Source organism: Rattus rattus, chromosome 4 (genome assembly GCF_011064425.1).
Source record: "Rattus rattus isolate New Zealand chromosome 4, Rrattus_CSIRO_v1, whole genome shotgun sequence".
Taxonomy (NCBI): Eukaryota; Metazoa; Chordata; class Mammalia; order Rodentia; family Muridae; genus Rattus; species Rattus rattus.
In genome coordinates this window covers 113,441,955-113,464,216 of record NC_046157.1, presented here as the reverse complement: position 1 = coordinate 113,464,216, position 22,262 = coordinate 113,441,955, and the positions used below count along the sequence as shown (strand labels likewise).

Sequence of the window (22,262 nt, the reverse complement as noted above, 5' to 3'; positions counted from 1 at the left end):
ATGGGAAGGACTACACGTTTGGGTCTGTGTTGGTCAATTTTTATGTCACCTTAACACAAGTTAGTCAGCTGAGAGGATGACTGAGAAAATGGCTCCCTAAGATCCAGCCATAGGCAGGCAGGCCTGTGAGCATTTCCTTAGCTAGTGATGGATGTAAGAAGACCCAGTCCGTGGTAGGAAGGACCACTCCTGTGCTGGTGGTTCTGGATTCTATAAGAAAGCAGGCTTAGCAAGCTAAGAAGAGCAAGCCAGTAAGCAGCTCCCCTTCACGGCCTCTGCATCGGCTCCTGCCTCCAGATTCTTGCCCTGTTTGAGAACCTGTCTTCATTTCCTTCAATGATGGCCTATGATGTGGAATGTAAACTGAATAAACCCTTTCCTCCCCGACTTGCTTTGGCTATGATGTTTCATCACAGCAATAGTAACCCTAGTGAAGACAGGATGACCCCAGCCCCCACGCTGGGTAGCTTACAACAGCCCAGGGGATCCAACAACACTCTCTCCTGACCTCCACAGGTAACCCAACATTCACACACACAAACATAATTAAGAACATTAGAATCACGCGCACGTGCGTTCATACACTTGGTTGGGAACCCTTCACTCTTTCCAAAGCTGCAACCCTTGTCACGTATCACGCAGACCTCAGGATAATCTGGAACTTCATGGGGTTGGCAGGCATGAGTCCCATTTCCTAGGTGAGAAGACCAAGGCTCTCCCTTGCTGTCCCACCACACCCAAAGGACGAGTAACACTGAGGCAAAAGCACAGTCAGACTCTTCACCACGAGGCTGTCAGGTGTCTCACTGGCAGCTGGCCCCGGGGAGCAGGAGGCAGAGCCACCTGCGTTTTCAGTCAGCTTTTGAAGCATCCTCGGAATTCTCCCTGTCAGGTGAGAAGCCATGACCCCTCCTGGTCATCTGGCTCTCCAGCTGGCTGAGCCGCTGTTTCAGCTTCATCTGGGACGCACTGTACTCAGCCAGGAGTCGGGCGAACCTCGTCTGCAGGCCGTCCAAGGATGACTCCAGGTACTCCACCTTCTCCTCGATGTTCCTGGCATCTGCCCTGGCCGTCACCAGGTCGTCATCGATTAGGTTATCCTTCATCAGAATCTGCCGACCCTTTTCCTCCAGAGCCCTCTTAGCATCCGGGTACTCCGTGAGGGTCTCCATCAAGTCATCCTTGGAGAGGCAGAACAGGTCCGAGTAGCCGATGCTCCTGATGTTGGCTGTCCGGCGGTTCCCCGACTTGCTCCCCTTAATGTTTAAGATGCTGATCTCCCCAAAGTAACTGCCATCACTGAGGACCACAAACTGGGTGACCCCATCGTCAGCTACCACAGCCAGCTTGCCCTCCTTGATGATGTACATCTCCCTTCCAATGTCCCCCTTTCTGCAAATGTAGTCCCCAGGGCTGAACACGGCGGGACGAAGCTTCAGCACCAGCTCCACCAGCAGCCCTGCCTCGCAGTCCTGGAAGATTCGGACTTTCTTCAGCGTGTCCAGGTGCACGTTGATGGCAATCTCGGCCTTCAGCTTGTCTGGGAGGTTTTTGAGCACTTCCTTTTCATCCACCGTCTTCCTGTTGGCCCACAGATAGTCAAACCACCGGATAACCCGAGTCTCCAAGTCCTTGGTTACCTTCCGGAACTGCATGTACTGCTTGATGGAGTCTATCTTAGCCTGGAACTCCGCCCGGGAAGCGTTCATGTTGGAAATCATGGAGCCCACATTGCCTACTATAGTGGCGAAGATCAGGACGCCCACCAGGAAGTCTATGACCACAAAGAGATACTCCTCATCCTTCACAGGGGGCGGGGTCTCCCCAATGGTGGTCAGGGTCAAGGTGGACCAGTAGAGGCTGTAAATGTACTTCCTAGAGAGGCGTCCATACTCCGGCTTGGAGGTATTTGGATAGACCCAGGAGTCTGTCCCAAAACCGATGAACTTGGAAATGGCAAAGTAGATGCAGGCGTTCCAGTGGATGATAATGAGGGTGTACAGAACCAAGTTCCCTATCCTGAACACATTGGGGTAGTTGGTCCTCGTCTCCGTGCGGTCAAAGAACTCAAAGAGCCGAGAGAACCTCAGGAGGCGATTGAACCTCAGTTCCGGGTAGTTCACGCCCAACTTCAAATAAGCCAGGTCTGTGGGGATGAGAGACAGGATGTCCAGCTTGAAGTGCAAGGTCTTTGTGTAATGTTTCCACAGCCTCTTGGTATCCCTGACCATTAGGCCTTGTTCAAGGAAACCTAAGGAGGGAGAAGGGGACAGTCACTTGGGCACCAAAGAGGCTTAAACTGTCTACAGAAGGATGTCTCCCATCATGGTCACACAACAGACACAGTGGTGTGTATATGAGAGAAACAATATTAGACATGACTAATTTTAATGCAGACATTCACCATGGTTTTTTTAAAATAATGTTTTAACCTCCTCTGTTTAATTTTTTTCCTTTGCTGGGAATTGAACCCAGGGCCTTAGATAAGCTAGGGTTGTATGACTGAGTTACTTTCCCAGCTCTCTGTTCAGGTTTAAAAATGATAAATTAATTGGATACCTTTGAAAAAATAGACTGGGTGTGAGATGACAGCAAGGAATGAAGATTACATTTTAAAAGACAAACGCATTGGAGATTGTGCGCACCGCGGTCAGGCGAGAGAATGTGAGCTTTCTCACATTTTATTCTCCCTTTGCGTTGTGTATATCCATGAAAATATTAGTCGTCAAACTTCAAAACCTCAGGTTGAAGCCTACAAGATGGTATCACCGTGAAACAGCGTTCAGTGAAGCAGTGCTGGGCTTGTGCCCCACAGCCTAAGTCATGAGGCACCTGTACAAGTTCATGGCGTCATGGCTGCTAGCACAAGGCCTTAGCTAAAAATGACAAGGCTGTCACCCTATACGACCCGTACAACTTCCGATGCTCCTATTCCTCAGGTTGTTCTTGTTAAATAATTGCGCTTGGGGATCCACAGAGCCACTGGTTCCAGGCTCCCTTAATCTCTCTGCTCCCAAGGGAGCCAGAATCCTTAGATGCTTAAGTAGCTTCTTCCACAGAACGATGCTATGTTTGTACATTACCTAGGCATAGCCTCTTGATGATTTCCAACCTTCTATCAGTTTATTACAGTGCCCAATACATATAGCATAAATGCCACAAAGCCGTATTGTGTTGTGTAGGGATAATGACCCGGAGAAATAAAACCTCTAAATGTTCAGCTCAGAACATCTTTTTCCAAATATTATCTGTTTGGTTGATTGGATCTCCAGGGGCAGGATGATCTATGGATGCCATGGGTGCTTGTGGATGTGTTTATGGAGTGCAGGATCTATAGATGCCTACATGTGTCTATGGAGTGCCATACATAGCCATGGTGCTTGTGTGTGTGTCTATGGAGTGCCTTGTGTAGACACTGTGCTTGTGTGTGTCTATGGTGTACCTTGTGTAGACACTGTGCTTGTGGGTCTATCTATGGAGTGCCTTGCATAGCATCCTGGCTTTGGGACCCCTCATCATTTAATGATTCTTCCGAGTCTGAGGATCTTTTCCTTTTGGACTGTGATCGTGGTCACCTGCTTTCTTGACCTCTATCCCCTCCAGCTTCCTGCTGAACCTGGCACTGCCAAGGACAGCATCCGAGTACAAGAAGGGGTGGATTTGATGTCCGAGTGAGGGCTGAGGCTTGCCTGAGACGAACAGCAGGGTTCCAGCGGATGCTCACAGAGCACTGTGATGGAGAATACTAGTGTGACTGCCACGGAGGTCGTTCATACCCCCTCAAGCTGTGTGCTGGGTGCCAGTGGGAGGGAGCAGGGCTTGCTGCTCTGCCCTGACTGGGGTGTGAATATGGACGCGGGGCCTCGGTTTCTGAATCAGTAAGGTGGAGACAACCTTGCTTCCTGTTTCATGTTGAGAACGCAAGAGGCGCTAAGAGGATGTGTGAATTGTGGCTCCGTGGTACAATTCGGTGTGTTCCCATTGAGCATGGCAGTGTGGGTGTTAGTTCCAAAATCTTAGCAGCAGTAAGAAGGGCCTCTACAGGTCAGGTGATGCATTCACGAACAGTAGAAAAAAATCCCCCAAAGCAGCTCCAGTTCTTAAGCCCAGGAGTGTCTGAACCCCAACCAGAGGCTGTTTGAAAGAACTCATCTTCCTAGGCCCCATTTTGAATTTCACTTCTTCAGGTGTTAAAACTTCAAGGAGCTGGAGAGACGACTCAGCAGATAAGAGCACTTGCTGCTTCCTCAGAGGCCCTGAATTCGGTTCCCCAGATCCATGTCTGTTGGTTTACAAATGCCTGTAATTCAAGCTCAATCTTGGGGAGTGGGGGTTGGGTGGTTCTGATGCCCTCTTCTGGCCACTCTGGGCACTACACCCGTGTGCACAAAACCCACTCACAGCTCGGTAGGGTTTGATGCCCTCTTCTGGCTTCTCTGGGCATTACACTCATGTGCACAAACCCACTCACAGATATCACTTTATAAAAAATAAAACAAAATCTCCAAAAATAATCATAGAAGTAAATTGTAAATCTCCTCTGAGATTGACGGAATAGCGATTCCTGGACCTTCCATATTTCTGAGGAGAAGAACTTGGGATATCACCTCCCACAGGCAGTACTGAAGGGTCCTTTGTTATGACAGTTTAGCCTTGTGTCAGGTGACAAAAGCAAGGTTCAGACAGCCATCTTGACTTGCTTGTATAACACTGGGACAGTAGATTACAGAGCCCAGGTGTCTTAACCCCTGATCAAGTCTTGTTGTAGGGTTCAGCATCAAGATACCAGCACCCACTCTGTGTTTGTGGGTCTCCAGATCTCTCAGGTACCTCTTGGTCAAAGGAAGGTAACATCCAGTTCACTACCGTGGATCTTCCTGAGTACTCTATGGCCTCCCCCCACACCCCTGATGGCCTGTGACCTGGTCCAGTCAAGTCCTTGAGGCACACTCACCTGTCCTAGCGCGAACCAGCATGTCAACAACATACAGGACATCTGCAGAGTAGTCCAGGACCAGCCACAGTGTCAGGTGTTCTGATTGTAGCTCATCAAAACAGGCCCTGAAGAAGCCAAGTGTGAGATGTGGTGGGATGGCCTAGTTACAGGGCACAGACCCTTCCCTGCTCTGTGCTGTGAATAGGCATGTAACCAGTGGTCGTTATTCCTGCAGGGTTACACATGTTCCATAGCACTTTCCTCTGAGATTAAAACCTTCTATTTTGGAAAGAACCTTCTTAAGATAAACTTTTTATAGAGAGGTGAAACAACAGATATTCTAAAGGGAGGTGAAATACTACATGGATGCTCATTAAGGCAGGAAGTGAACAACTCAAAGCAGCTTCAGGAAGTCCCTGAAACTGAACACATTCACTGAGACCCTCCCTCTCCATGAAGTATGTAAATGGTGAAGCTCGCTGAGAGTCGCCCTCAGGGAAGTCAAGCTGCAAGGAAAAAAAATCTCAGATAAGTCAAGCAGCCTGGAAGAAGCAGAGAGGAGACCAGCTGAACTTCTTAGAAGAAACAAAGACTGGATGAGCTGGCGCCTGGAAGAGGCTTTGATCAACCAAGCTTCCCTCTTCACCTCCACCCCCTCCCGAAAAACAGTGGGCTGCTCAGCCAAACAAGTCTTCTGCACACTCAGAAGTAGAACCTTGACTCACGCCTGTGTTCCCAGAGTCTAGATCATGTGTCAAGAGCAGCATTGCCACCTTATCCATTTGCCAGGAGGGGACCTCCCGTGCTCTCCCCATTCCCCAACATCACAGACCCTCAGATAGGTGGAGACCTAACCCCCAAGCTTCCATATCCACCCGTGTGACGTTATGCTTTGGATGGCAAATGTCCCCCTCAAAGGCTCCTGGGCTAAACGCTTGGTCACCAGTCTGTAGCATGCCTGGGAGGTGGTAGAACCTTTAGTTGGTAGTCAAGGGGCAGGGGGTGCCTTTGAAAGGAATATTAAGTCCCTGCCTGTCCCCTTCCTCTATACTTTCCTTCTTCCCTGCCCTGGTGTCTTGTCTTGTCAGTGGTCCAGTGCCATTAAGTAGCCATTGTCTGACCTTTCTGAGATTGAGGCAATATATGTTTTTTTTCTTTTACATTATTTAGTTTTTGTCACATCAGCAGAAAGCTGACTAATTGCAGGGAGCACAGGCATTCTCTGCATCCCAGTTGAGGAGTGATGTCCTAAAGTCACCACATAGCCTTCTAGGCCAGCCATGTCTGCCTTACAGGCTTACCCAGGAGCATTCCAAGGTCCATTGTCTACTCAAAGAAGAGGACGCTCTCCTGCATCATGGTAAACCAGAAGGTGCAGTCACCCCCAAAGGGCCGTATCTTGGTTGGTTCAGGAGATCCCCTGAGCCCTGTCCAGCTTTCTTTCACAAGTACAGAGAGACCTGCCTCTGCGGGACTTCCTCACAGGCTTACTTGGGTACATCTCTAACCCTGTGCCTCCTCTTGGAGGGACAATGAACCCTGTATCTTTGTCCTGCTAGAAAGGGCCTTTGAACCCCTTCCTTACCTTCAGAGAGGAACAGTGGGCTCCCCTTGTCCCCTCAGCAGCCTGCACCCTATAGATCTGCTCAGGGAGGGGGGTCCCTTCACTGCATCCTTACCTGGCAACATGTTTAAGAGTGCTCCAAAGGCCTGCATGGCTCCCTCTAGTGGCGTACTCCGCAGGGTTGCTTAGGAAAGCCCCTGCCACTTCCCCGAACCACCATGGGGAACCATCCTGCCCAGTACCCACAAGCAGCAGTTTTCCCATGGTGGGGAAAGGGATGCTTACTAGAAAACTATAGCTCAGCCCGGTGGCTCCAACCTCTGCACCCCCAGAGCCCAGCGTAATTTGCTAGCAAAGGTCTCTGCTGTGTTCTCTCCTTCACCAGCTCACCCAGGGGAACCCCAACACCTCCGACCTTCTGCAGAAAGCAACAACAGCTCCTTCTAGGTTAACTAAGAGCGCCCTGGACCGCATCTACCCTCAGAAGAGTAGCAGGACGTGCCACGGTTCTAGCACGGCGACCTGCCTAGGAAACCAGAAGCCCAGAATTTACCCTCAGAGAGGGGCGTTCTTATCGCATCTTCACTGCAGGCCCCCTCAAAATGCTTCCCTAACGCTCTCAGAACAGAACGCCTTTGTCCTTCCTTATATAACCCCAATGCAGATTTCAGAGTGTCCGAACCCTCTCGGGGCCCTTCTCACCCGTGGTTCAGAGCACCTTCCGAGTCCTCTGTGAAATGGCACCTAACGAGATGGTTCTCAACCTGTGGGTCATGACCCCAGTAGGGGTTGCATATCAGATACGCTACCTATCAGATGTTTACATTATGATTCATAACAGCAGTAAAATTACAGTTATGAAGTATGGATGAAATAATTTTACAGTTGGGGGGCGGGGCACAGTGTCAGGAAGGTTGAGAGCCACTGACCTAAGGCGACAGATCTCTATGGTGGCTGAGAAGAGACAAACTCTCTCTGGTGAGACTCAGCACTCCTACGCTTTGCTGCCCTTTCCCCTCCTGTCCCTGCTCCAGGGCCTACCTGCACACAAGTAGACACCAGTTATAGAAGACTGGGAGGGCGATGGCAGTCAGCCAGCGGTAGTAGATGTTGCTGGAGGGGTCCACCACAATGGGATCCTTCTTCCTGCTGGGAACACAGACACATGGTGCTATGTACTACATATGAAAGGGCTTCAGGTAAGGGATCCAAAGGCCTTCATTAACTTAGTGACCCGAGAGAAGTTTCAGGTTGGGGATGAAGAGGTGGAGGTCACAACAGGGTCTTCTGAGTTCTGAGGGGGTCGTACAGAATACCTCTGTGGGGAAGACAGGCCCAGAGGTTCCTCCCTCCCAGTCCAACCTCCATAATTAAAGTCTTGAAGACATGTTTCCACATGCCCTGGGGTTTCCTTCCTGACCATCAGGATTTGATCTGGAAATGAAAAGGCGGCTGACTGAGTGCTGGCCAGGGAGCAATTGAATCCCGGGGCAAGCTTTGTGGCAATGCGGACTCCCAGGGACCACAGAACCAAGGCTGGAAGTGTGCCTGTGGACAGCTCTCAGTGTCTCTGGGGTGGTTCGTAAGACTGAATTTTGGGGCTGGAGAGATGGCTCAGAGGTGAACAGCACTGTCTGCTCTTCCAGAGATCCTGAGTTCAGTTAGTTCCAAGCAACCACATGGTGGCTCACAACCATCTGTAATGAGATCTGGTGCCCTCTTCTGGCCTGAAGGTGTACATGCAGGTAAAAACACTATACATAATAAATAAACCTTAAAAAAAAAAAGAGAGAGACTGAACTTGGAAGCCCTGGAGTGTGTCCTCCAGCCCTCTCTACCTCTTGATTCATTTGTGAGAAGAGGGAGCTACTGGTTTCATTATGACTCATTGAGGTAAGGGGATCACTCCACTGGGGTGTTGAGAAATTAGTGACCCAGGCTAATGTCAGACAATTTATCATTTGCTCTCACTAGCCCCTGGGAAGTTACCCACAGCCCGAGGCCAGAGATACCTTGAAGCAAGGAGTTATAGACTGAATTTCACACACTGAGGTGGAAACACCAAGAGGGGTTTAAAAGTCACACGCTGTGTGAATTAGCTGAGTAGGTTTCTGTTTAAAAGCTGACTTCAAAGTCCATGTATGGGAGGGACTACATTCCTGTAACCCCAGGACACGGGAGGCTGAAGCAGGAGGATTAAGCTCAAGACCAGCCTTTGCTACGTAGGACACTTGTCTATTCTAGTTTGCTTTCTGTTGCTATGGTAAATACTGTGATGGTTTTTATACTTATATGCTTGGCCTAGGGAGTGGCTATCAGAAGGTGTGGCCCTGTTGGAGTAGGGTGTGTCACTGTGGGTGTGGGCTTTAAGATCCTCATCCTAGCTGCCTGGTGAAAATGTAGAACTCTCAGTTCAGGATGCTACCATGATCTCACCTTGATGATAATGGATTGAACTTCTAAACCTGTAAGTCAGCCCCAATTAAATGTTGTCCTTTGTAAGATTTGACTTGGTCATGGTGTCTGCTCACAGCAGTAAAACCCTAACAAAGACAAATACTATGGCCTAAAGCAATTTGGGAAGAGGAAAGAATTTATTTCAACTTACACTTCACTTACACAGGAACTGCGCTCTCTCTCTCTCTCTCTCTCCTCTCTCTCTCTCTCTCTCTCTCTCTCTCTGATTTCCCCAGCTAGCTTCCTCATTCAGGCCCACCAGCCTAGGGGATAGTTCTGCCCACAGTGGGCTGGATCAATCAATAATCAAGACCATCCCTCACAGATGCTGCGATGGGGCTAACTGATCCAGGCAATCCCTCAGTTCCGACTCCCTCACACGACTCTGGGCTGTGCCGTGTGACAGCTGAAGCTAATTCGGTTTATACGAACCAGAATAAACCAAACTAAGAGAGGCGGACCATTAAGGAGTTTTAAATAGTTGCTAAATTCATTTGGCATGCATTGCTATCAGAACATGTCACTTAAAGGATGAACCTCTTATCTTACAGAACTATAGACTGAAAGTCATGAATGGGTCTCACCCTTCCCAGCACACAGCTGTGATTTCTTGGGAGGTTTTAGAGGAGCCATCTTCCCCCCCAACCCTCCAACCCCCTCCCCCAGTCCTGTGCTGTGGCAGGGGCTGTGGAGTTGGTTGGCCGGGTTTAGTGCTCTCTTGTACAAGTATAAGAACTAGAGCTTGGATTCCTAGAACCCATGTCACGACTGGATAGACATGGCAGCTGCCTGTAATCTCAGCACCCAGGAGGCGGAGACAGAACATGCGTGAGGCAAGCTGGTTTCAAATTGGTGAGCTCTGGGTTCAGTGAGGGGCACTACTTCAAAAACTATAGTGAAGAATGACGGAGGAAGACACCTGGCTCAATTTCAGGTTTCTGCCTGCATAGATGTACTCACCTGCACCGATACAGACATACATAGGCACATGCAAGAAAGAGGAGGAGGAAGAGAAAGGGAAAAAAGACAGTGTCTATTTCTTCTAATCCTTAGAGTCCACTGTCCTACTTAGGTTTAACTGAACTTGACACATCCCAGATTCATTTGAGGGAGTTGAATTGGGGTAATCGGACCTGTTGTCACCTCTGTGGGGAATTGTCTTAATGATTGATGTGGGTGGCACCATCCCTAGGCTAATGGACCTGTGCTTATGAAGAAGAAAAAGAAGAGGAGGAGGAGGAGGAGGAGGAGGAGGAGGAGGAGGAGGAGGAGAAAGATGAGGAGGACGAGGAAAAGGAAGAGAGGGAAGAGGAGAAGGTGGAGGAGAAGGAGGAGAAAGAGGAAGTGGAGGAGGAGGAGGGAGGGAGGGAGGAGGAAGGAAGAAGAAGAAGAAGAAGAAGAAGAAGAAGAAGAAGAAGAAGAAGAAGAAGAAGAAGAAGTCACAGCAGTCACCACTATACCAGAAGTAGTTGTGTCATTTCTTGGTTTTTTACACCATTTCCATCTCCAGTGTGAGCTGCAATCACCTCTCTAACCCTTCAAAATTTTGTCAATAAATATATTTTTTAAAAGTGTTTTAATTTTACTTAAGCCTTCCTTCAGAGAGCAGTTTTTAGGTACGGAACTATAACCTACTTTCGTAGGAGTCCCAGAAAGCTTCATTTAGCAAAGTACCTTTAACATACAGCCAAGCCTCAGCTGGTCACAGCAGCCAAGTGTCGCCCTGTTACCTACCTGTGATCACCTGACTCACATAGGACAAAGTGCCAAGCTTCGGCCAGCTGAGATGTCACCTGATCCCCAGTCATTACAGACTACAGTTCTGACATCCTGTTTGGTTTTGGAGTCACCTGAGTCTAGTATTGTGGGTAAAACAAAGTTGAGATATTAAAAACAATTTTATCTTTTGACAGTGGATGAGCACAAAGAGTCACTCAGTTTGTTAACCAAGAAGCGCAAACACACGCCCTCCGTCTTAATGAATGTCACCAGCAGGGGGCGCTGCCCGCAAGCTTATTGGTCCACTCGGCAGTGCAGAGTCTGGGTTTGCGATTGTGCACAGACTTTGGCCTTTCAAAACTCCTACTACCCCACTGTTGAGGATCCAACCCAGCGCCATCCAGCTGCAATCCTGGCTCTACCCAGCCCTGGCCCAAACATCATTCATACAGACTTGCAAAATATGGCTGCTTTGAGCTAGAGCAATTTGATCCCAAAGGGAGAAGTTAAAGGAGGATTCTGGAAATGGGAAACTGGATACAAAGAAACGGCCCAGAGAGAACTGTGCCCAAACATCCCCATTTGGTGTCAGTGTTCAGTTTCATCCCGTGGTCTGTGGCTGCAATATGGGTCCATGAAATGGGTCCCGGGGCACCCGGTACCATTACCCTCATCCTTGCCCACATCCTAGCTATGGGACACAGCACGAGGACTTCCACAAGCCGTTCGTTCATGGCTTCCGTCCCTAAAAGCCTTTCCCTGCCTGGAAGCCAGAGTTTCCAGGGAGCAGGCACATATCATAGATTTGTGGCCAAATCATTTTGTTTTTCTTGATCGATGGCATCTGAGTCAATGGCGTTGCTGTCAAAGTTATACAAACCAGACACGCCCTTCTTTCCTGGAGGGGATTAAAGTTCTGTTCAACAGACTGGGAAGAAAATAAATACCAAGCTCTGGCCCTTTGTCGACCGCAAGCCAATCAGTTGGCCATTTCCTTCTGATGTTGATGGTTTCCCCTGACCTTTGGTGAGGACAACCAGTGTTCCTAAGAGGCAGAAGCCACAGATCTATTTGCCCATGCATACTTGGGGTCACTGGGGGCCAATTCCACCCTCACTCACGCAGTCCCAGGACCCTGACCTGACACTCACACCCCAAACTCATCTGTCAGCTCAGCATCTGTGACAGAGCCTAGTTACAGCAGGTCACCGTTTCAAGAGGCTGGTCACCAGAGGAAGGAAATTTCCTCCTCTCGTGGCTCTGATGGTTCTCTGGCAATTAGCTCAAGTTGGCCTTAAAACAGGGCCATTTCCCTGGCGCTCAGTTCTCAGGACCTTGAGGTTGTAGCAGAGAATATGCATCCTTATAGAGAAGGCTACCCCACTGCTCTGCAAGGGAACTCCAAATTCGCATCCTCGAATGTGTAGTGAAAGAGGGTATTAAGACAGAGAGGATTTATTTCCCGAAACGCCTTGGCTTCCCAGATGATAAAAACAAAGAACAAAAAGAAATAATGAGTTCCTCAGAGAAATTACACAGACTTGTGGGTCACCTCTTGACGTTGGATTTCCTACAAAAAGAACAATTCTGGAATGGTTGGCCGGTGTCTGGGGAAGATGGCAAGCAGGAGAAGAGAGAGGCAAAGTGGGACTTCCATGCAGGGGTGAGGGGATGAGGGGGTGAAGGGATGAGGGGGTGAGGGGGTGAGGTGGTGGGGTGGGGAGTGAGGTGGTGGGGTGAGGTGATGGGTTGGGGGGGTAGGGGTTGGGGTGATGGTGGGGTGGGGCAGTGATGGGGTGGCTTCTGGGGTTGGGAAAGTGAAAGCTAGTGTTCTTGGCTGGAGCTTAGGTACTTATTCCTCCAAGTGTTCACATCCCTTCTGGCCATGGGCCAGGCCCTGCGGGGAGGCAGGGAGACCGCAGTACCACAAGAATGGGAGTGGTTTCGATGACTCAGGTCCATCCTGCCTGAGGTAACTGTGCCAGCAGCCCCACCCACTTCTCCCTAAGCCTCCTTCTGCACACAGCCCTCTGTTCAGGGCACATTGTTATTATGAGGAACAAACTCTGTGCGTGTGTACTTAGGGCTGGTGAAAAGCTTGGGGGAAGAGAGGAAAAGCACTTGGCTAAATGCAGGCCTCTGGATAAATAAGGATTAATGGTTTGAATCCCCTCCAGTTTCTGAGCCTTAACTCCTACTCAATTTCCTTCTGTTGGCCTCTGAGCAGGTGCTGAGCCGGGTATCACAACAGGGCTTAGAGGGACCTCTGCCCTCTGTACCTCTGACCTTTTCAGGTGAAGGGAGTCTGGGACCTTCTACATTGGAGGTTGGGGGAAGGAGCAGACTACTCAAGGATCAGCTACTTGCTGCCCGCATCTGCACAGACCAGGCATGGTTCTCCACAGTGCTCTCTCTTGACACAGTAACTTCTCTCTTCCAATCAGCAGGCCATAAACTCGACCAATGGCAAACTCATCTCCACGTTTGCTCTTTTTTTAAAATAAAAAATTGTTTATTTAATGTATATGAGTATACTGTCACTGTTTTCAGACACACCAGAAGAGGAGGACATCAGATCCCATTGCAGATGGTTGTGAGCCACCATGTGGTTGCTGGGAATTGAACTCAGGACCTCTGAAAGAGCAGCCAGTGCTCCTAACCGCTGAGCCATCTCTCCAGCCCCTTCTCTGCTATTTTGATTATCTTTGCTTGAGACTTCCTCTCCCCATTTAAAATGAGGCCTCAGTAGTTGTTTCTGGATTGTTCTACTCATTTGAAAATTCACCAATGACTAGAAATCCCCGTGAAATGGTGGAGGGAACATACAGCTCCCAGGCCTCAGGGGCCCTAATTCCACAAGGCTGTGCCACATGGGGAGTTATTTTGCTTTGCACTTGGGACTTGGCCTCCAAAAATTAACCATCCCCCCTCATGAATCCTCCTATCCCACATCACCCCACCCATCAGCCACCCTCAGCTACCCTCAGCCACCCTCAGCTGTCTGGTGAGTGTCTAGGTGTCTCTGGTCTAACCAGACCTTGCCCAGTGTGGTCCTCACCTAACCCTCCAATAAATTTGGTCACGCTAGGAAACGTACTGAATACAACAACCATCTCCATTGGTCTGAGCTTGTACGAAAATGGATTTAGTCAGCTAAGGACGTCTTTGTTTACTCAAAAGACATAAAAAGAACCAACCAAACAAAAAACAAAACCAACTCAGCTAGCTGTAGAAAGTTCAAGGCTCCCTTCCCCTGAAAAGCAAGCAAGTGCTGGGGACAAAGGTCCCACTGAGTCCTCTTCTGGGCTTGTGACAGTCCCTAGCCCATCACCCTACTGAGGGATGGCTAGCAGGCTCGTGTCTTAGGGTTCCAATGCTGGGAAGGGACAACAGGACCATGGTAACTCTTATAAAGGGAGACAATTCATTGGGGTCCCCTTACAGCTTTGAGAGGTTCAGTCCATTGTCATCAAAGCAGGAAGCACGGCAGCATGCAGGCATACATGGTGCTGGAGAAGCAGAGAGTTCTGCATCTCGATCCCTAGGCAGCCAGGAGGAGACTGTCCTTCCCAGGCAGCCAGGAGGAGCGTCTCCTCGGTACTGGGTGGTGCTTGGGCATGTGACCTCAAACCCCACAGTGATTCACTTCCTCTAACAAGGCCACACCTACTCTAACAAAGCCACACCTCTTAATAGTGTCACTTCCTGTGGGCCAAGCGTATTCAAACCACCACAGCTAGTAACCTCTTTTCTGGGTGCTGGTAATCAAACCTGAGTCCTGTGAAACAGCAGCCCCTGAACCACCTCTTCCGATCTCGTCTACTCTAACTGAGTCAGGGTCTCTCACTGACCCAGAACTCACTAAACAGGTTAAGATGGCCATCCAGCAAGCCCCAAGGATTCACCTGTCTTTAAAGCATGTGCTCTTGGGATTGAGCTCAGGACTTTGTGTCTGCAAAGCAGGCACCTCACTGACGGAACTCTCTCCCTCCAGCCCCTGACCTCTCTCTTGTTCTAGGAATGGTTGTGTATTCCCCAATCTACTGCATGCCCTACAGTACAAAAATGCCTCCCTCATATACAAACATGGAAGTACAATGGAGAGTCCAGAAAGATCCATGAGGTTTCTCCTCTCTCTGGGTTGGGTGTCTCTCTCCGGGGACTTTGTATGTTCACTTAGAAGCCCCAGACTCGAGCCTTTCTTTTTATCGGTACAAAACCAAGTGGTATTGCCTCTAGCCAACCATACAGGGACCCTCTGCTCACATCTCACTAATCTTGGTGTACCCCAGAGGACAAAGGAGAATCCTTAAATCATTAAATGCTTCCCGGAAAGCAAGTTCTGGGCAAGAAATCCACTTGCCAGTGAACCTTGGGAGGTCAGCTTTCTCTCCAGGTCCAACCTCGATTCTCTTCTAGACTGACATAAGCATCCTAAAGATACCTCTGGATGCCCAGTGATTAGTGAGCTGAAGTGGGCTGTGTAAGATCTTGATGTGGAATAGTCCTGTGGCTACAGATATTTCTCACAAATAAGAGAGGCAGAGATTCCCATGTGTTGGTGGGGGCAGAGAGAAAACAGCCACCGAAGGGCACAATTGCAGTTCCTCAGGGGCAGAGGGTTTGGGCCATGCAAGAAGGTACACAGGGGTCTTGGCTCCACAGACACTCCTACCAGAAGAAAGCCATCGCCTCACCCTTCCCCTCCTTCATGCTTACCCCTTTCCCCACCCAGTGCTTCTTGCTCTGACATGACTGATTCTGCAGGTTGATCATCCCAACCTGGGGATCATCCTTCTAGGAAATGCATGCACCTCTACAACGTGCCACTTGTATGTCTCCTTAACTCTCCTTGTGCAAAACAGGCCCTGTATTTGAGCAAGATAGCTCATAATATAATCTGGGACGGGGTCCTCGTACTGAGAGACAGTTGAGGTCAGAAACCCCTGACTTGGGGAGCTTTGTGCAGGATGGCTCAGGTTTAATTGAGTCCAGGGGCTTCCTGGACTCTGGTTGGAGAATGTTAGAGCATGTAGTAATCCCCAAAGGACATACGCTTCCTTTCAGACTTTCAGAGATGTCACACAATGGCGTCACTCAGGGTTTCCTTGGGGCCTCTAAGCAGGGCCCATGTGCTTCTCAGCTGTCTCAGCTAGTGTGGTGCAGGTGACTCTCTTTCTCCTTTTCACGTCTTACCCTTTCCCTCCCTCTGGTGGTTCCTGTCCTCCTGGGTTGGGCTGGGCATTCCTTTCCTGGCTGGACACTTCCTTAAGCTCGGCTCCATGAAAACGATCCAAAAAGGAGTCAGGTGTCGGGTCTTCGTGGTGTAAGTGCCTGGCGGCCCACGCACGAATGGAGATGATGAAGCGTGACACCCTGGAAGGGGACAGAAGAGACTGGAGAGAGTAAAGGAAAGACCCCGATCTGGCCTTAAGGGGCCAGAAGAAGCAGAAGTGATCACCGGAGTGAGTCTGGGGGTCCAAGGCTTAGGCTTCTATCTCTACCAAATCCTTTCCTCCCCTCTTCTTCCTGCCCCTCTCCAGGCTGGGCAGAGCCTCATTGATCAATCAAGCCGTGTCTTTATTATGGCTTTGTCCTTTCTACTGTCTTGTGGCCAAGCTTCTTCTAACAGGACATCAGCAAACATTTCTACCCATTAATCCTTTTTGCCCAGAGCAGATCTCTTGTTTGTTAGAATTGCTAAATGAGAACCAGAGAGCTCAGCACCTAAGAGCGCTCGCTGCTCTCAGAGAGGACCTGGGTTTGGTTCTAAACAGTTTACAACCATTTGTACGTCCAGCTCTAGGGGACCTGATGCCCTCATCTGCTATGGGCAGGAGACACTCACGCATGGCACAATACGTACAAGCCAGGCAAAACAAACACATAAAATCAAACCTTTGAAAACTTATTGCTTAGCCTAGGAGTAGCAAAAGGATACAATCCTTACAGATTAAATGTAAACTCCCCCACAGGGTCCCACGTCTGAACACTCAGTCTCCATTAGTGGCACTGTTTGGGAAGATTGTTCTCAGTTCCGGACAGTGTCCCCTCCCAACCTCTGCTAAGGGAATAGAAGAAAGGTCATCCCACCCCATCCCCACCCCCAGCTCCAGATACTGACCCACGATGCACCACTCCTGACTCTGAACAACTGACAGCCCCACTATGCTGGAATTGGGTGTTTCACTCAAGGCCACTTTCAGCCCCATGTCTATGATGCGTTATCAAAGAGAGTCAGAAGTGGGGGGAGGCACGCAGAAGGCACAAAGGCCACGAGGACCTATGAGGAAAGAAAAAGGGTGGCAGCTGCCTCCCCAGCCTCTCCTCTGGCTCCGTCTCTATGTGGCTATCCTGAAACAGTGTCCTGCACAGCACACCCAAGGTCTTCTCATCTGCACTGACTTGAAGATGTTCTTGTCTCTGCAAACAGAGACTGGAGAGAGAATGTCTTAAAACATCGGAAACCATTTAAATAGCCGGCTACAAGCAGCTCCTTAAACACCAAGGCAGAGGGCCTAGGGAGATGGGTCAGTAAATGAGATTCTTCTGCAGGCATGAAGACCTTGAGTTCAGATCCCAACACCCATGAAAAAGCAGCAGGGAGGGTATGTGTCTGTTACCATAGCACTGAGGGACAGACAGGAGGACTTCTGGAGACTAGTGGCTAGCCATGACCTTCTGACTCAGTGAGAGACGTAAGGTGAACAGCAGCAGAAAGATACACTTAATGTCTATCACACACACACACACACACACACACACAGACATACTACACACATATACACATACCACACACTCACGTACCACACACCACACATACATAATACATACATATACACATTACACACAGACATACTATATACACACATACACACACAAACTCACATACCACACACCATTCATTCATACATACACGCACATACATCACACACAGACATCACCCACATAGATCATACACAGACACCATGCACACAGATCACACACAAACACCACACATGTACATCACACACACAGACATACTACACATACACACAAACATGCATACACACATTCACATACCACACACCATACACACACACATCACACACAGACATCACCCACATAGATACCACACATGCAGATCACACACACATATCACACACACATTTATACACAGATACCACATACATATAGACATCACACACACAGAGAGGCAACACACATACCACATACATACTACACACAGATATACAGACTCACACATACAAACACATACTCACCTATCACAACACACCATACACACACACACACACACACACACACACACCATCCCAGAGTAGAATAACGTTCTCTACAATTAAACTATAATGAATAAATTATCTATCTGTTCATTACCTGTTTATGAATTTATCTGTTTATTGGACAATCAGCTAAACTGGCAGTATGGATGGGAATGGCTATAGAACTGTAGCACTGGTTTAAGGAAATCACTGGAAAGTAAGGAACACAGCATTTGCAGAGCCCCTGCTGAGAGGGCTGGCACAGCTCTAGCCACCCATGCAGCCAGTATTGCTAGAAGCAGTTTCAGGGAAGGCTCAGAAAGGGGAAATGGCTTTCTTCATGTGCTACCGTTTTTACAGCCAGGTACAGGCACCCTCAGAGGGAGGTGGGGCTTAGATGTCTGCTGATCTGCATGGTGCTAGATATTTCAGAAAAACACCGTCCTCGGTGTATCACTGTCCACGCAGCGTTCTATCACAGCTACCGAGTCTTACGTGGTCTGTGTTGGCTTTGCTCTGCGTTTCTCTGCCACTGCGAAATGCTCTTTGCTATTTTTTTTTTTTTTTTTTGGTTCTTTTTTTCCGGAGCTGGGGACCGAACCCAGGGCCTTGCGCTTCCTAGGCAAGCGCTCTACCACTGAGCTAAATCCCCAACCCGCTATTTTTTTAATTAAAGTAATTTCAAGCCAAAGCTGTTCACTTTCAACTTTTCTGAGCTCAGAACATCAGGCTAAAGAAAGCAGGACTACCCACTGTCAGATTTGAGAGGGTTCGGCTCCTTGTCCCGTTCTTCGAACCTTCAGCCCTATCTGGCTCTCGGTCTGAGGTATCTCTGTGTTCTTTCTGCCCCAGTCTCTCTATTCCCAATGAAGATTGTGCAAAGTCAGTTACCTGGCTGGCCCCTGGCTTGTGAATAAACTCTGTGCGGCTCCAGCCAGTTCTCCGGTCTCCATGACGATCCCCTGATGCACTGTGGAAGATGTCTCCTCACATGGTGAGTGAGACCTAGGAAATCAGATATGCAGCATGCTAATTGATTTCAAGCTCATCCCCCCTCCTGCACGGTCAGAACTGAGATGGGCAGCAGGAGGAAAGACACCATTGCAGATTCTCAAACCAGAGGTCCGTCCCGAGATAAAAAAAAAAACCCAAAACAACCCTTCCTTTTATCTTTATTGTGGTGTATATGGTATATATGGTATATGCATGTACCTACCGTGCAAGTGTGGAGATCAGGGGACAACTCGTGGGAGTTGGTTCTGTCCTTCCACGTGTGTGACCCAGAGATCGAACTCAGATTCTCAGGCTTAGCAGCAAGCTCCTTTATGTGCTGAGCCACATTGTTGGCCCTATGCGACCCTTAATTTACAGCAATTCTGACCAAGTTGAGCGGCTTTTGATTGGATACTGTACATGAGGTAGGTGGAGGCAGGGGAACCAGCAGAAAGTGTTAGCATGGTCTCCATTAGAGACGGGAGCCCCAGGGGAGTTCCCGGTACCTGTTGTCTTGGACCATGGTCGATGTTTCCATCTGATGCATCCTGAATAAAGATCTTTTCCTGCCAAGGTCACTGACTTCTGTAGCAAGTCTACTTCCTTCTGGAAGCCTCCTTTCCTACCCTGTGCACGGGCATGCAGTTTCTGGGCAGTTACGTACTTGTCTGGCAGACTTCCTACCATTTCTGGATCAAGACACGGATTTGGCCTACCTCTCAAAGCACAGTTAAAATGATTTGAACACTGTTTGCAAAACGAATTCATTCGCCCTTTGCCCTGCCCTGCCTCTGTCCCCAGCAACAGAACAGCACAGGGGAGCCACTCGTCTGTGCACTCAGGGTGAACAGCATGTACTGATAGGGCTATGACTGAACTGTTTGGTCTCAGACCCCGGGACAAGGGACTGAAGCTCATATTTACAGACCAAAGCAGACCTGGCCTCCAGGTTCTCCCAGCATCCCTCAGTCCTACCTGCTATACCCTGCCCATAACCTTACATTTTCCAGCCCCCAGAGGCTCTTCCCTATGTAATCCAGACATTTTGGTCTCCCCACTCTCTCCTTCTCTCTTCTTGTCCTCTCTCTGTGCATGTCCCTCCCTCTCCCTCTCCCTCCCTCTCCTCCTCCCCCTAACCTCCTCTCTCTCCCTTCCCATGGAGGCTTCTCTGACTTCTTGGGGCCAGTGAACTTGCCCACCCAAAATCAGCTTCCCAATAAACATTCACACACACACACACACACACACACACACACACACACACACACACACACACACAAGTCTGACTTTAATTGGCTCATTTCACCAGCAGCAGAGAAATAACTTATCACACCCCTTGGTTCAGAGAGACAGCTACCCTGGCAGTGGAGCCTGGTGTCTGATGAACTGCTTAGAATAAGACCAGTGTGTGTGTGTGTGTGTGTGTGTGTGTGTGTGTGTTATGGTTGGTGTATGTGTGTGATGTGTCCAAGAGCATCCCCCCCCCTCTTTTAAACCTACCCTGAGGCTAAATTTGACCAGTCCGATTAAAAGCCAGCCAGGCAATGTCCCCTAAGGATCTGCACTTCACTTCCGTGTGACTCTAGAGGAAACCCAGCAAGGCAAATTAATTCTATCACATGGCCTGTTCCAAACTAATCGGCTTTCTTAACGAGATGGTTGAAGCAGGAGGCAAACGTTAGCTTCAGGGGAAAAGCTTCACTCCCTGTGGTGTGTGATTAAAAGTCAGAGTCCTTGGATCCCAGGTGTTGAGTTCCTCCTAGCAACAAGTGTCGCACAGGGATGGGGGTGTGTGAAGGGATGGGGACTCCTTTCTTTGAATAGCTAGCTCATCCAGGATGTCTTTGGATGGTCAGAATTGCCAGCAGGCACCCCCCCCTCCCAGCTTCCTCCCAGCTTTCCCCCAGCTTCCTCCAGCTTTCCCCCAGCTTCCTCCCAGCAAGGTCATTTTTCCTGCTGGGAGCACATGGAGTTAGACAGCTCCATCTACTGTGTGGCCGGCCTCAGTGACGGAGTCCTGTACAATGACTGGGTGTCCAGGCCACAGACCCCATTCATTGTCCCTCAGGTATGAGTCTTTCTTAATCACAGCCATCCCACTCACTGTGATTATGTTCTGAGGTCGTGCAGGGAAACGGAGACCACTCTGTGATTACTGGGGCCAACCCAGGAAGTCTGTTGGTTTGTGTGCTGTTGGTGGCTCCCAGCCAAACCCCAAAGCCTTGTGGCACAGGTTGCTGAGGGCTCCGGTGTCCCTAGCTTGTACAAGTGAGATTCTTTTTTTTTTTTTTTAATTCTACTTGATTATCAAGTCTCCCCATTAATCTGAGTCACATGGCGCTTTGGGTTCTTTGGTATGCAGAGGAACCGTATTTTTTTTGTGTGTGTCATCTCCTAATGCAATCACAAATTCAAGGAGTCATGCGCCGCTGACGGATGTATTACTGTGTATCAACTGCAACCATCTAGCCACATGCACAGGCCATCCCTCTGGAAGAGACTAAACGGAAGCCCAGAGGGCTTAAAGTCACTTCCCCGAGGTCACCGCCCCACTTCCATGCTGCCCACATCTGCTCTGTGGAGTTTCGTTGTTTTGACTGGCAGTGTAAATAAAAACAAAGTTTAACGGGCTGTGACAGCAAGCTGTCAAAGGGTGTCTCTGGCCCACTTGGCTGTACTACACGGGTGAGGGGATCTCGTTTTAAACTGCTGTATGCAAAGCTCTCCCTGTATCCTTCTGAGACAACTCATGCCTTCCAGTGTGCACAGAAGAGACGCTGCCAGAGACCTTGCTGTACAGTGCCTTGTTCCAGTGCCCGTCTGCGTGGTAACCTGTGGACTGGTCACTCGCCCTCCCTAAACCTAAGTGTTATGATCTTCAGAAAGAAACTTTTTAAAAAATGTGCGATCGTGTGGTGGTTTAATCATTGCTCTAATACTCCCAACCTGAAAGGCGCTTACATCAGAGGCTGAGGAGAACCTTCTCTGATGTGAATGCAGGGGGTGCAAGGAGGCTGCTTCTTCCTGATGCATCTCCTCACTTGCTTCATGGTGCATGTGTTAGCATTCTGTCTAAGCTCCACCTCCACAGTTACCTGGCAACAGCCTGGTGTCCACAGTTACCTGGCAACAGCCTGGTGTGTCTGACACTGTAAAAGGGATGCTTGCCCCCTCCTCATTCTCTTGCTCTTCCCCTCTTCCCGTTGTCCTTTTTTCTCCCCATTTCTGCCTCCTCCCTCCATGTGCTCATGGCCAACTTCTACTCCTCTTCTGTTCTGTTCTCCTGTTCTCTCTCTCTCTCTCTCTCTCTCTCTCTCTCTCTCTCTCTCTT

The 22,262-nt window shown here is 49.2% G+C and overlaps 1 protein-coding gene across 3 annotated transcripts in view; it reads right to left on the bottom strand.

Annotated features, from left to right (window-relative positions):
* Window positions 1–483: 483 nt before the first annotated feature.
* The window catches only part of Cnga3 (cyclic nucleotide gated channel subunit alpha 3), a 41,990-nt gene continuing 20,211 nt past the window's right edge, over window positions 484–22,262 (bottom strand). Inside the window, exons 1-5 of one of the 3 annotated variants that reach the window (XM_032899518.1) lie at window positions 19,438–19,485; window positions 15,873–16,052; window positions 7,542–7,649; window positions 4,955–5,061; window positions 484–2,251 (exon numbers count right to left, since the gene is read on the bottom strand). In XM_032899518.1, coding sequence (XP_032755409.1) covers window positions 852–2,251; window positions 4,955–5,061; window positions 7,542–7,649; window positions 15,873–16,052; window positions 19,438–19,478 — 1,836 coding nt within the window. In that variant the 5' untranslated portion in view covers window positions 19,479–19,485 and the 3' untranslated portion in view covers window positions 484–851. Of the gene's footprint in view, window positions 2,252–4,954; window positions 5,062–7,541; window positions 7,650–15,872; window positions 16,053–18,829; window positions 18,944–19,437; window positions 19,486–22,262 lie in introns of those variants that run through there. The other 2 variants (XM_032899516.1, XM_032899517.1) reach the window with 2 other exon arrangements.